The sequence below is a fragment of the Oncorhynchus mykiss genome, chromosome 17 (assembly GCF_013265735.2).
Source record: "Oncorhynchus mykiss isolate Arlee chromosome 17, USDA_OmykA_1.1, whole genome shotgun sequence".
Lineage (NCBI taxonomy): Eukaryota > Metazoa > Chordata > Actinopteri > Salmoniformes > Salmonidae > Oncorhynchus > Oncorhynchus mykiss.
This window is the reverse complement of record NC_048581.1, coordinates 23,548,317-23,564,147: the sequence shown is the minus strand read 5'-3', so window position 1 is coordinate 23,564,147 and position 15,831 is coordinate 23,548,317. Positions and strand designations below refer to the sequence as shown.

At 39.3% G+C, this 15,831-nt stretch overlaps 1 protein-coding gene across 1 annotated transcript; it reads right to left on the bottom strand.

The window, feature by feature from the left end:
- Positions 1 to 9,833: 9,833 nt before the first annotated feature.
- LOC110493514 (transcription factor LBX1-like) lies at positions 9,834 to 12,519 on the bottom strand. The gene is made up of 2 exons (XM_021567827.2): positions 11,767 to 12,519; positions 9,834 to 11,275 (listed from the first exon to the last, which is right to left on the bottom strand). Exons 1-2 carry the CDS (start codon positions 12,092 to 12,094, stop codon positions 10,776 to 10,778), a joined length of 828 nt encoding a protein of 275 aa, XP_021423502.1. The 5' UTR covers positions 12,095 to 12,519; the 3' UTR covers positions 9,834 to 10,775.
- Positions 12,520 to 15,831: the final 3,312 nt, after the last annotated feature.

The following is a 15,831-nucleotide window of genomic DNA, read 5'->3' as shown; positions in this document are numbered from 1 at the left end:
AGTGTGTGGTCAACAGAATCTAATTTCCATTCCGATTCCAAACACTGCATAATGCCATTCTGTGTAAAGAAAACCATCTCAATGCGACCGAGATTGTCACAATGCTGACCCATCACATGGAACTCCAAAACCCAAGAGAAGTTCAGAAATGTCAAGAATTCAACTGTTCTTGATTGACAAACAATGAGAGAGACAGCATTATTATGGCAAGCTTTTCTTTCATCCTGCCTGAAGACAGACATTGTTCCATTAAGGACAACAAAGTCGATTCAGGTAGGAACAATTCAATTAATTTACATCTTGAAACTTCAATATTGATTGAATGTTGAATTATTAGTTGAAAGGAAATAAAAAAATAAAATGTAAGGTTAAGATGACTTGGGGCATTTGTTGTTAGTTACCAAGCAATGTAACCACGCTAAATTCATTTAGAAACTTATGCTATGTCCCAATTATCTCTCCTTTGTACCAAAGTGTGCATTTGTTCATTTCACTGATTTCAAAGGAAATTACTGGTATAATAAATATAGTTAGACTCCCACTAGCCCATGACTCCACCAATCCAATGTTTTAGATTTGTGGGAAGTAGTGAACAAGTTCACAATTCAGGAGAAATTAGATATAATTGGGACACACTTGTACTTTAATTTAGTGAAAAGGAGAATTTTCCTTCTTTATAATACAAAAAAAAATCAGTTTTGTTACCCTGTGTTACCATATTGTTTCTTTCAGGGTGGATCTCAATGGTGACCCAAATCAACACCCTTGACGGTCCAGAGTCAGAGAGTCGGAACGTCCATCAGAGCTTTCCAGAGTTACTTGGCGACCAGTACCACTATGCGAATGCCATTGACAGCTCTCTGCTCTGGACAGTTGGTTACGCCCCCTACATTCCCCCAGCTCTGAAAGGAAGAAGCTTCCCCTCTGTCGAGAGCTTCTTCCTGGATGAGTGGGAGCCACTGACACTCCTGCAGACTCCTCAGGTTCTGTCCACCAGTGTTTCCATCGAGGAAGACAACCTGATCCAGTCTGCTGCAGGCCTAGTGTCTCAGGTTCTGTCCATCAGCATTTCCATCGTGGAGAATGACTTGATCCAGTCTGCTGCAGGCCTAGTATCTCAGGTTCTGTCCATCAGCATTTCCATCGTGGAGAATGACTTGATCCAGTTTGCTGCAGGTCTAGTGTCCCAGGAGCTGTCTACCAGTGTTGTCATCGTAGAGAAAGACCTCATCCAGTCTGCTGCAGGTCTAGTGTCTCCGGATAATGACTCCCCCCCGAGAGCCTCCAACCAACCTGAGGTCCTTGTGGCTGATGTCTCAACCAAGAGAATTAGACTCGTCATCACTATTTCTATGGTTGCAACCAAGAGTTGCCTTGTTGCTTTACATGAAGTTGATGCCAGTGCTACAAGCCTGGAGCAATCTGCCGAGAAAATGTCTACCTCTACCACTGATGTCAACGACATCTCAACTGCTGCTGCCAAGAAGAAGAAGAGGTGTGGATTATTCTCATCTCTCTGGAGAGCTCTCAGGGGGAAGAACAAGAAGCCTGGAAGTAATAACTCATACGGTTATACTCTGTTGTACTCTTATACTTATTATCTTATCAACTGTTTTGATACTGATATCCAGTGTTAATGACTTTTTATTTATTTTGTCTCTGTTTTCTATCTTTCCTTTCTTTAGGCTAAAGCAGCTTCCAAGGAGGACATCTAGGTGAGGACACTCACTGCTGAAGGCACCCACAATGATGCTTCTGTTTCTCCTCATCCCCCCCCCCCCCCCCCCCCACAACCACCACCACGCCAACATATACATTTTTATAGTCAGTAAACTTTTTTGTGTTGCATTTGAATGTGTTTGGAATCTTAATTGAAACCACAAAACATCTCTAATGAGAGTCATTTTCATAGTCATGTTACAGATATGGATTTATCATCGAATGTCATAGAATACAACCACAGATGCAGGGGTTTAGCAGTTTAACATCAGTACGTATCAATTAATCACTGATTGGCTTTCAACTCAGAATTGAGAAAACTGAGGCAAAGATGGAAGAAAACTGTCTTTTTTTTAGAAACATGTAAGTCGCTCTGGATTAAAGGGTCTGCTAAATCACTAAAATGTAAATGTGACAATGTGGAAAGATTGAAAACAACAATTTACATTCTGTTACAATATAACTACAATCACTTGTCAGCGCCATTTTTTAAATTATTATTACATTCATTCTTGCTCGTAACCTCTAGATGGAGTAGCAAGCAACGTTTTTTTAGCGGTTGGATGTGAGGGCATGCTCATATTAGGAATTCCTGTAGGAGTTCCTACCCTAATCCATGAATAAGCATGCTATTTTTATATTTCATGAGTTGACTACGGCAGGGGGTCTCAAAGTGGGGTTTGCAGGGGGTCCATGGTCAGGCCAAATGTAAATAATAATTCATTTTTTAAGTAAATATTAGCAACATAGCTAAACAGATTCAACTAATTTTGGCCAAGGGATCTATGAAATTGGTTTAGAGGGTGTAATCCAATACAATGCAATATTATTCATATACAAATTACTTTATTAACCCTGGGCAACATGGGCCTGGGAGGCTCACAGGGATATTGGTATCCACAGTACACCAGCATTATATATTTTTCTACTAAATACTTATTGTATTTATTTATTTATTTATTTTTTACATAAAAGCACTGTAATGTAAACTTTAAAACGGCATAATTTTCTCTCTGATAACAAGAGGGCCCGAGGTGCTTGAGACTTAGTTCATCCGGCCATGCCCTGCCAAAGTCATAGTAAAACTCCTTGTCTGCTTTTTTAAAAATTGTGTTTGGATTACAAGGGGATCCCTGATGAATTTTCTATCAGAAAAGGGATCCCCAGTCCCATAAAGTTTGAGTACCCCTGGTCTACGACCTTGAGAGCCTCCAACCAACCTGATTTCCATGTGGGTGATGCTTCAACCAATAGAAAGAGAATTAACATTACTGTTGATGCTACCATCCTGGATCAGTCTGCAGAGATGTCTACCTCTACCACTGATGACATCATAATGTCTTCACCTGACACCAAGCAGAAGAAAAATAGATCCAGATTCTTCACAGCTCTCCAGAGAGTTTTTAGAAGAAAGAACAAGAAAAATGTCAGTAATACTCATACTTTGTAATACTGTTAATCAATAACCTAGGTTGTTACTAATATCCCGGGCTAATGGCTATTTTCAGAGCTTTTTCTCTATTTTCTACCTTTCCTTTTTCAGGCTAAAGTGGCTTCCATGACAGTGGGAAACATCCAGAAGGATGAGAACACCACCTCTCGAGATGCTCACGGCTGCCGTTTCTCTTCTTATCAGTTTGAATGTGTTCTATTTATCATTGAAATCACAGTCAATTTCAAAAGAGGGTCATACTGCGACTCTCTTCATTTATGAATCTCTAAATCCAGAACCAAACCAGGAACACAGGGGTTGCTTGACCTTTTTAGTCATAGACCTACGTTGATATCACAGTTACATTCTAACCCACAGTGATAACAATATTGTCAAGGGGAAAGTGAACAGTATAGACATACAGGTAACTGTCAAAATAAGGGAAACACCAACATAAAGTGTCTTAATAGGGTGTTGGGCCACCATAAGCCAGAACAGTTTCAATGCACCTTGGCATAGATTCACCAAGTGTCTGGAACTCTGTTGGAGGGATGCAACATAATTTTTCCACGAGAAATTCCATAATTTGATATTTTGCTGATTGTGGTGGAAAACACTGTCTCGGGCGCAGCTCCAGAATCTCCCATAAGTGTTCAATTGGATTGAGATCTGACGGATTTACGTTTACTATGTTAGGTCTAGTCTACGAGACCAGGCTGGATCTGGTGACTGAGACGGCCATGGCATATGGTTTACATCGTTTTCATGCTCATCAAACCATTCAGTGACCACTCGTGCCCTGTGAATGGGGGGTATTGTCATCCTATGGGGGGCATAGCCATGGTAGCCAAAATAATGGCCTAATCAGCATTTTTATAGCAGCCAGGTCTTTCAAGGTTAACGTTGAAAATTGGACGTCTATCCATGTCCTGAGGACGGGAAATGCCTTCATAACCGGCTACTAGGGGCAACAGTGAGTGGTAGTACCATCAAATAGGTGGTGGATCCCATGACTCAGGATCAGAAGGGTTGTCTGTTTGATCACACTTGTGGAAACTGTTATTTTTATTTTGGGTTTTAACGCTAAACCAAACATTAACCATTTGTAAAGAGTGCCTGAACTTTACTTAACACTTAACTTCAACATTTGACATTTGGAGCAACTTCAAAATTGTACGTTTGGAGAACTAATTTTGCAGTGAGAGCTTGTTGTTTTACACATGCATGACCCTAATGGGATGTTAAATGCTTAATTAACTCAGGAACCACACCTGTGAGGAAGCACCTGCTTTCAATATACTTTGTATCCTCAAATTTACTCAAGTATTTCCATTATTTTGGCAGTTACCTGTGCATATTGAATTGTATGGCTACCAAATATGTACAGTGGCTTGCGAAAATATTCACCCCCTTGGCATTTTTCCTATTTTGTTTCTTTTACAACCTGGAATTAAATTTTATTTTGGGGGAGGTTTGTATCATTTGATTTACACAACATGCCTACCATTTTGAAGATGCAAAATATTTTTTCTTGTGCAACAAACAAGAAATATGACAAAAAAACAGACCTTGAGCGTGCATAACTATTCATCCCCCCCAAAGTCAATAGTTTGTAGAGCCACCTTTTGAAGCAATTACAGCTGCAAGTCTCTAGGGATATGTCTCTATAAGCTTGGTACATTTAGCCACTGGGATGTTGGCCCATTCTTTAAGGCAAAACTGCTCCAGCTCCTTCAAGTTGGATGGGTTCCGCTGGTATACAGCAATCTTTAAGTCATACCACCGATTCTCAATTGGATTGAGGTCTGAGCTTTGACTAGGCCATTTCAAAAACACTTAAATGTTTTCCTTTAAACCACTCAAGTGTTTCTTTAGCAGTATGTTTAGGGTCATTGTCCTGCTGGAAGGTGAACCTCCGTCCCAGTCTCAAATCTCTGGAAGACTGAAACAAGTTTCCCTCAAGAATTTCCCTGTATTTAGCACCATCCATCATTCCTTCAATTCTGACCAGTTTCCCAGTCCCTGCCGATGAAAAACATCCCCACAGCATGATGCTGCCACCACCATGCTTCACTGTGGGGCTGGTGTTCTCGGAGTGATGAGAGGTGTTGGGTTTGCACCAGACATAGCGTTTTCCTCGATGGCCAAAAAGCTACATTTTAGTCTCATCTGACCAGACTACCTTCTTCCATATGTTTGGGGAATATCCCACATGCCTTTTGGCGAACACCAAATGTGTTTGCTTATTTTTTTCTATAAGCAATGGCTTTTTTCTGGCCACTCTTCCTTATTGCCCAGCTCTGTGGCGTGTACGGCTTATTTTGGTCCTATGGACAGATACTCCAATCTCTGCTCTGGAGCTTTGCAGCTCCTTCAGGGTTATCTTTGATATTTTTGTTGCTTCTCTGATTAATGCCCTCCTTGCCTGGTCTGTGAGTTTTGGTGGGCGGCCCTCTCTCAGGTTTGTTGTGGTGCCATTTATTTCAATTTGTTTTATAATGGATTTAATGGTGCTCCGTGGGATGTTCAAAGTTTCAGATATTTTGTAATAACCCAACCCTGATCTGTACTTCTCCACAACTTTGACCCTGACCTGCTTGGCGCACTCCTTGGTCTTCATGGTGCCGCTTAGTGGTGTTGCAGACTCTAGGGCCTTTCAGAACAGGTGTATATATACTGACATCATGTGACACTTAGATTGAACACAGGTGGACTTTATTTAACTAATTATGTGACTTTGGAAGGTATTTGGTTGCACCCGATCTTATTTAGGGGCTTCATGGCAAAGGGGGTGAATACATATGCACACACCACTTTTCTGTGTTTTATTTTTTAACAAGTATTATTTTTCATTTCACTTCACCAATTTGAACTATTTTGTGTATGTCCATTACATGAAATCCAAATAAAAATCTATTTAAATTACAGGTTGTACTGCAACAAAATAGGAAAAACGCCAATAATTTTGCAAGGCACTGTAAAACCAATCTGAGGTGCTTTATAGAATCTGAACACTAGGTGGCAGTGGCACCATACTTACAGGAGTAGAGAAACTTCCAAGTTAAATAGGAGAGCTTTTGGGCAAGCGAGTGAGTATATTTAACCAGAAGATGGCAGCCTTTGAAAATGTGTATCTTTTTTACTAATCTCATTCAACCCATCAGACGTCATACATTAAATTTTCACATGAAACCTCTCTCAGAATGAGCAACAGCCTGAAGACACGCGCGCGCACACACACACACACACACACACACACACGCAGAGAGAGAGAGAATATAGGCCTACTGTTTTTGAAATGTCTTTATTATTTTGGAACTTTTGTGAGTATAATGTATACTGTATACTGTTTATTATCTATTTCACTTGCTTTGGCAATGTAAACATATGTTTACTATGCCAATAAAGCCCCTTAAATTGAAATTGAAATTGAGAGAGAACGAGAGAGAAAGAGAGCAAGAGATAGAGAAATTAGGTTTTGTGTAGTGGTAAAGCTCCCGGTTTAAATCGGTGACATTTTGACATCATTAAGATCTGCCTGCTCAGCGGTGTACCGTCAGAAAACTGGACAGGCAATTTCTGTTTGCTGGAAATAGCTAAGCTAACTCGTTCTGCGTCTTTGGTTTTAATACAGTGCAGGCAACTCAGCGGCAGCAGGGGAGAGAAAATATTTCCAAGGTTGGGGTATATATTTTTTACCAAACCTATATGCTCCCTTCCTAAATCACATGCCTCGTGCGAATGATCAACTACAATTTGATTAATATGCAAATGTAAAGCAAACAGTTCAATTTGAGCCTTCAGCGCGGGCTAATTAATCAACAGTTAAAGGAAATTAATACATACATCAATTCTGTCAGGAACATGCTTAGTTCAATCGCCCGTAAAATTGAAGTTTGAAGTATTAACTGGTTCTCAAGGAACGGTATGATTAAAACTTTGGTATTCATCCCTGTTTAGAGACTTTCACTGACAACTCCATACCTGAGTATTTTATCCGATTTTAACTTTTGGTGCAGCTAACGACTTATGTAGGTTATTCTCGTGATTTATGTAGGTTATTCATATAATATACACATGAAACATGTGTAGATAATGTACATTATATCTTCAGATAAAATATAAAAGGCTAAAAAGATTGCTTGTACCTGTGGCTATGACAATTTGCTAGTTTGATATAAATTGGCCTATAAAAAAATGGAACATTGGGTTGATATCAGTTTAGATTGAAAACTTTGCTAACATGTATTTCTCCTTATTAGGCTACAGTTATCATGAGCTTCAGATACGTTATTCCTGCTTTTCTTGTAATAAATGTTTGCACAATAGGGGCAAAAAAAAATAGACAGATAAATGAAGGGACCACAGACAGGAGGAAAAATAGATGAAAAGAGAGAGAGTTTGGTGGCCAGCCCCATTGTTTCAGCAGGGACTCATGCATCAAACTTCAATTTTCCGGACGATTGAATTAGTGATTTTTTTTCCATCTTGAACTGAAATACACTTAAGACCAACGGATTAATTACCAAGAACTGGTCCCACTGACTGTCGTATTAGTTATCGCCTTGACAACCGCTCATAAAATAAGCAAGTGAAATCCATAAACTTAGCCTGCCTTAACACTCTCCTCTCTCCCTGACCATAAATATGCTTTATTCAGAATAGGCGTGAGTGATATAAGGAGGTGGGGAGAATTCGAGCACGTTTTTTGTTTTTTCATCAAAACCGCAGGGGGTTTATTTGGCGACCACGCGCGCAGTCAAGTCAAGTAGCCCATTAATGCTCACGCCGTTGTTTGTGTGGGTAGCCTTAGCCTATGTGTGTGTTCGTGTGGTCATATAGCCTACCCATATCCAAATATTATTGGAGAATCCTACAGTATCCTAACATTGTCATCGGAATAAAATTGTATGTGGTTGTCCAGCAAATTAATTAAGGCTTCGAGAATAGTCTGCTGCGTATTATTCAAATATTGTCAAACCGTCAGTGTAAACTCAAAGAATCGACCCTCATCCAAATAAATTTAAAAAATGTATTGGTTGTGTTGATAGTTTCTCCCACATTATTTCAGTCAATAATTTACTTTAGATAAGTAGCTTACGTATTCCCATTGTAATAACAGTGTTATTGAATTGTGTAACGATTTATGAATTATTATTTTTTTTAATTAGGGAAGCTTCATTTGAAATTCAGATCAAAGTCCAGACACAGGTTAGGTATTCAATGTTAATAAGGCTAATATAATTATAAAAAGGCTAATTGAAAAATAACAAATATAGAAATCCTTATTATTATTGTTATTATTATTAGCATTAGCCTTTTAGGCCTACTACCCATTTATTTTAGTAAAGATGAGAAGCTATAGGTCTACAAATTGTTTATATCACACGTTATAGGCTATTATAGAGTTGGATTATAAAACTCATGCGAACAGCTTCCAAAAAGTATTGAAAAGAAAAGCCCTCTTTAGCAGCGTCAATCCCCTCCTTAAAAGGACGGAGGGTTAAACAAGGCTCGTCTAGATCAAAAAGAAAGCTTTTCTTTATGACTTTTTCTCACATCACCATGTTTTCAGCTTCATTAAACTCCGCAAAGACAAAGGAAATAAATCGAGAAGAAGAAAAAGACATGAGAAGAAAAGCAACGAAAGACTCCTTTTAACTAGACTTTGGCATAACTGTCACACTCTAAACTCTTTATGACTCGGGCTACTTAACATGAAAAACACTCTCACACAAAATGTGCCGCATTTTGTTGTTTAGAAAAACGTTCCTGGACAAAAGTCAAACATATTATTTCAGGGCCTAAAAAGGGAAGAAAGACAAGTAGCTGGACAAAAAAGAGCCATTTTCATTGTAATTCATTGACTTGTTCCAAATGCCAGGCTAAAAAAGGCAAAGAAAAGAGGCTAGACATTAATGGTCGCAGATGCCCTCGTGAAGAGAAGGGCCTGTGTATGCATTACGGCCTTTGTTCGCGGAGAGTTAAACAGTTTAAAAGGAGGGTTAAGTCAATCCATCAAATTGTCTGAAATTGTGAGGAAAATTCAAAAACCATATGGCCTCCAAACGTTTGAGTCCTTTTTGTGCGGTGGGACACACTTGTCTCAGCATTGCTGCCTGCGGGAGACCGGGCGGGCTCCATTGTGACTTGTCACATCGGGGAAGGCATCTCATTTGTCCCCAGTTTTCATGCTTTACGCTCAAAATTATGGCCTCGTCCCGCAGCCCCGCAGAACAAAAAAACACCCATAAAGGCTCAGGAAAACTGGCCCAAAACTTTGTGTTTTTGTGGCATCCCAGCCCCTCTTTTCTCCCCCAGCACCAGATTTGCGATTCTCACATAAATTTCTTCCCGAATGGGGAAACACGTTGCCGGGTCAAGAAGCCAAGACACGCATTTAGCAGTTTGAAAGAGAGTGAGATGGCTGAGCCACAAAATGTTTCGAGTATCCTCACAAATGGGATACAATGGAACAAAAAATATTGAAGTATTATAAGGGATCATGGTTGCTAAATAGGCTACTCTAAACGTCCATAATTATAGGCCTGCATTGAATTAGCCTCATAAAGGATTTCAGTCCTCCCCTTGATTCTACATATAGTCACCATTTTTACTAGGACTAAATATCGAAATTATAATCTATCAGTATAATAATGACATAAACAGCGCGTTGAGAAAAGCCATTTTATTTCCATAGTATATACATTACAGAATGTGCATTGGTTTTCAAATACTGTCCTGATTTTAGAAAGGCACTTACAGGTGTACAAAACATAACAAATCTATTCAACCATAGAGCACTCTATTGTATCCAAACAAATGAATATATTCATACGGTCCAGTAACTGTAGCTCCATGTCGAAATATCACCGCAGTATTTTGTATTTTTATAACCTTTGTTCGATCATTTCTCTATAAAAAGCATAACTTGGTTTCTGATCCTTTGAATTTGCCTTTCGTATCATGCAATGCAGCATACGGATTCTGGTGGGTGTAAATATGACTAGCTAATTATGTAAACGCTGTATACAAATGGTCTGAACTCGAGTAGACCTACGTGTATGATAAGGTATGTCTCAAAAAATAAACAAGCGATATAATTTAAAAGGAACAATAAATAGATATGATCAACAAAACAAAACATGCATTTCAACATGCAAAACCTATCGAAAATATTTCAGAACGGACATACTTTAAGCGGTGTTACATAGATATGAACAAGGATCAGTGTGTGTGTGTGTGTGTGTGTGAGAGAGAGAAATAACTCAAAGTTGTGTGTGTTGAGTTGTGTGTGTCTGATAGACAATTACACGTTCTTAAATAATAGCATTATCTTTAGTTCTGATTATGAAATCCATATTGCTTTCATTGACATTTGAAGACAAGAGGAAACTGTCCGACTGCTGATGAATATTGAATATATTGAATATAGCACTGCGTAGGCTATTTGTTGTACTGTTCATGCTTACTGTGAATATCTGTGTGCTGATACAAAAGTCACAACAGACTAGTAAATGTTCTGAGATGATGTACGAATATCAGCAGGGAAAAGTTACAATCGTAGTAAGGATTGTTACTGCTTTTTGTCGTAATTTTTGAATTTCATTATCCCACTGCGCAATCAGTCATCCACATCAATTTCTAGGTCTTCGTCGTCCTCTGAGCATTCTTTACTTGTTGTGTGGTCTGAAAATGGCGACAGGGGGGACATCCGCAGCTTGCGAGCGAGCTCGTACTCTCGTCCGCCGCTCTGCGCGGGAGAATCGGCTCGCGGGTGATGTCCGAGCGTTCCGTTGGCGCATTTCTCGAGGTCAGCGAGCTTGGCGAGTTTCTCCAGAGGTACAATACCGTCACCTATAGTTTTGGCCGACTCCACGTCGGCCTTCATCTCTTCCAGATCTCGCTTTAGTTTGGCTCTCCTGTTCTGGAACCACGTGATGACTTGGGCGTTCGTTAGACCCAATTGTTGGGCGATTTGGTCTCGGTCAGCGGGAGACAAATATTTCTGATACAGGAATCTTTTCTCTAATTCGTAGATTTGGTGGTTGGTGAAGGCAGTCCTGGACTTCCTTCGCTTCTTCGGGGTGTTTCTTTGCCCAAAGAGTGTCATTCCGTCTCTCCCTGCACAAACAAAGATAAAATGTTAAGTCAGTGACACGTTGGTGTATTTCTCATGCTACTATGGCATTGGCTTTGCAGGGCGTTGAACTGAGCATTTGAACATTTTAAACATATTTTGAGACTGTTGACCCCAAATCAATTATCATTTTTAAAATAAGTTATATTAGCCTATTTTACATAATATAAATGTAGACGTAATGTTATTCATTCATCTTAAAAAGATAAATTGCACAATTCCAGCTGGTAAATTCATGAATAGCCTATTTTTCACCTTTCCAAATTACCCACAGAAGAGATACAATGTAACATTTTCTGGCAAACAATCTTGTTTAAAACCTAATGTTCAATGCCTATTTTTAGATACAATATCACTTCATTATATTTTCACAGATCAAATGAAAATAATAAGTTCCCTTTAAATTGTACATTGCACTGTTATGAAAGTAATATCGATATAATGATTAGAAGGCCATAAATACCATCATATTTACCTTCAGCTGCTTGTAGCACGCTAACTTCGAGCCCCTTGAAGGTTTTGCTGGCTAGTTCTTCCAGGGCGCAGAGTGGTGAGGTTTGTGTGAGCAGTGCCCTATTGGCCAGAGCAGAGATGCTGGACGAACGGTGCTTCTCAGCCGACGAAATCAGGTGTGCTGTCCCACAAATGGTGTAACTTCGTTTCACGGAGGGTTTGTTGAGAATGTCTTGGATACTGAACGGTGTCAGTGGCTTATTCGAGTTTGCAGGCGGAGGAAGATGGTCCAACGGACTTCGCCTCCTATTCTCGACCGCGTCACATTCGGCGACTTCTTTGGATGTCATTATTAGTGCGTTAGTCGTTACGCAAGCTAACTTTAAAATGTTTTTGAATTGCTAACAACGAAAACAACAAACACAGATATCAAATAATATCGAACCCTATCGAAAAAAACCCCAGTCACATTACAGTCACCAAATGCACGGCATGGCTGAAAAATTTCTTGCAAAAAGAAACATAAAAAATACCTCCTAATTCCAAACCGGGATATCTTCTTGAAAGTATTATTCCACAAAAATACGTACAGACAATCCGAAGGAGAACTGTGCCTCCCTGAAAATGGCGAGGTCCAAAGAAGTTGCAGCAACAACTGACTAACAAGTTAATATTGATTAGGACGTAATCAATTATGTCCCCACTGGCACTTTCGCCCTCTCCCTTTCACTCTCTGACTATGTTGCAGTCCAGTGCAGGGCTTTTGCGAGTGGGATGCTCCCAATAATTACAAGGCATGGCTTGAAGGAGGAGGAGCCGGTTGGAATTATAACGGGTTGCGCTCTTATCATCTTTGGGTCTAAATTAGTCGTGGGGTGAGATACCAGAATAGGCCTTACGGTAAATGAGCAAGAGAGAGTGTGCAGTCAATGGGGGATTAAATCGCATTGCGTATTTAAGTATAGTATTACAGTAATAAAGTATGTGTGATTTTTTTAGAAGACAGATACTTTGAACGTTTCCAGTCTGAATATTGGATTTGTTTTCAATGATTCTGAAATTGGTAACATTATCCTATGCTGTGGACTAAGAAGTAATTACTAGTTAGTACAGAAAGGGCATTTTCCTTCACCAAAAGCGATGGTTTTGGATGAGCCTTTATTTTCTGAAGGCAATATGGATCTAGGCAATATATCAGGACTGATGATACACTCCTTCAGGGCGGGGGAGTGAGGTGAGGAGAGAAGAGGAGAGGAGGAGAGGAGAGGGGGAGAGAGGAGCAGCATGCATCCCTCTCAGCCTAGCCAAATCCTGGTCATAACTCACGCGAAAGGGACCTTTTACATCATCAGCTAGATATTTCATCTCGAATCAAATCTCTCTCCGGGTCCTCCCGGTCCTCGAGCTAGCGGTGGCATGATGCTTTATTTAGCTTCCGTTCTGAAAGACAGCCGACGGGTCCATCTGCATACAAGAACGAATGATACATAATATATTTCGGTGACGTAGCCTACTTCTGCATTTCATTTTTTTAGTATCAACTCTTAGTTTATTTTTCAGTCTGAATATCAAACTATTTCCGTATAATATGTGGGACGTTGTGGAATAATATGATAACTCAACATGAATGCAATACATAAGATTAGAATACATTTAAATTACTATTAATATTATTGTAAGTGTTAGTATTAGGATTCGTATTATAAGTTATATTATTTAAGGCCTATTATAATAGTTATGCATAATATGACAACGTTATTATCAATTTGTGAATTCTGTAACTGTACAATAACAATAGCATTAGCTACCTGCGCAACTGCATAGTAAGCTAGGCTACATATACGTTATAATAAAGTCCACATAGTTCTTCAATATTTCAACCCTGACAGACTGTGGTTTGCAATGTTCCAGATATAACTGATACGTACCGTTATGTTTCTGAAGACTGATACATCACAAAAGAGGAGGCGTCACTAAACACTTTGATGGCTCATTCTGCACGCTCTGATGTAACGCCAGGGGAAATAAAATATCAACATAATGATAATATGTCAGAGAGAGAGAGAGAGTTTTGATTCTGGTGCATAAGGGACGTCTCCCACTCCATCAACAACCATAGTGTATTATTGTGTCAAAGACCCAGAGCAAAAACAGACGGGTGATAAATATTGTTGTTTTGAAAAACGTTGGGTTGAAGTCTATTTATTATACTGTATTCCGGGTTTGATATCACCAATATTTTACCTCACGCCTCAAATATGCTACAAATGTAATTTGCAGCTGAATGTAAAATCATTCATGTGGCCCTAAGCAAAGGATTAAAAAGACATTGAAACGAAAAAGTTCAAACAAAAATAAATAAGGTATTATGGAAGTGAAGAATGATGCCACGCGCAATTCTGAGTTTTAACTATATATTTTAAATATTTGGTTCAGAACGAAACATTTGGAACGAAATATTGTCTCTGAACTAAATCTATTGTGATTAACGTTTCGACTACACTGGTTATAAAATGTAGGCTACAAAGCGACTTTCTGTATTGTCGTTCTGTCAACTTCAAAAATTGTTTCTGCGTGCATGGGTAAACTGCGTTCCTGGTAACTTACTCACATTTGGAAGTTCTTGCTACCCCACAGCCAAAACTCAAGACAGTTTTATTCCCGAATTTATATTTGTTTGTGGGGGGTAATATCTGATTTCAGAGTCGATGATAGATATTTTACATGCCCCATTTTGTATAAAACACGACCCATTTTTCAGGATTTAGTTGTAAAACACCACATCAAACATGACAGCAAAATAATTGACAAAGATTTGTAAAGTTAAAATACTCAAATCCGTAATTGTGTAGCAATCAATTGGCAGCTAATGTCCTTCCTATATGGGTTTATTTTTTGTAACACCAGAGTAATACGAGTAGGCTACATACACTATAATAGTTGTCTATAACAACATTAGGCTAATAGGCAATTAAACACTGTACCAGTAGCTCCAGTAAGTAGTAATCATTATGGGAATATTGATGTACACATTCGATGTATTATTATCGAATTTGCACCATCAAAGGTTACATTCCTGACAGACAAAATACTAGCGAAATAGACCATAGATATGTGGACTCAGTTTTGGTCTGCAACGAATAATAAATGCATAACATTCCCAATTCACACATTTCATACTGCGTTCTCCTCCTTTTTTTTGACAACTTTTTGTTACATCCGATCAAGAATAACAAAGCAACAACGCACATTTTTGTCATAAGTTAATTTAAAAAAAAGTGTCAACAGCTGGGAACAGCCTTTCATGTAATGCTTCGTTACCAAAATAAGACTTCTGTGTATGCGATTACATGGAAAACAAGAATAAAACACAGAGCGCTTTCGTTTATGGTAATTATATGATATGATATTCTCGAAGTAGGGCAACTACTTGTGAAGAGCCAAGCCATCATAACTCTTGTCATTTAGCCGCCTGTCACACTTGATTGTGATGGACAGGTCTATTGCATGTTGGAATCCGCCACTATGAGCCAACGCAGATTTGGTTCAAAGGGCTGGACTACTGCTACGATACAGCGCCTACTTTATTAAAGATAGATTTGTCGTCATACTCTGTCCACCCCCTTGCCAAGGTCGTCAACATGCCTACTTCTCAGCTCTCCCTTAGCAAGGGAACTGTATCTGGCTAGCTATTACCAGACGGCGATGAGAAAGCGACATTCTCTGGCAACGCACCCGACATGTCGCTCAAATGTCAAATGCTTTTAATGCAACCAGTAGTCTTGCGGTCAAGTAAAATCACAAAAATATTTTTGGGAACTGTATAAATAGCCACCCCTCAAGTAGAGGCCCTTCGTTTTCTGAGTAACATATGCATGGTCTCCACGGGCAGTAGGGCTTAGTTTGTAAACAACATAACCTCATAAACTTTATGGAGTGTACAAAATAATCAATCTTTCAACACTATACTGATGCATGATGAACCCCCACGACTGGAGACACACAGCAATCACCATGGATTAGACACTGGTTAGACAGCTGGTCTGAACTATCCACATTGTAGCCACTTTGTGAGGCCCCAAGGATG

Excerpts from the sequence above, each read along its gene's own strand:
- LOC110493514 (XM_021567827.2), bottom strand. The coding sequence starts at position 12,094 with ATGACATCCAAAGAAGTCGCCGAATGTGACGCGGTCGAGAATAGGAGG. Across the intron at positions 11,276-11,766 it reads CGTGCTACAAGCAGCTGAAG|GGAGAGACGGAATGACACTC; the intron begins GTAAATATGATG and ends TTGTTTGTGCAG.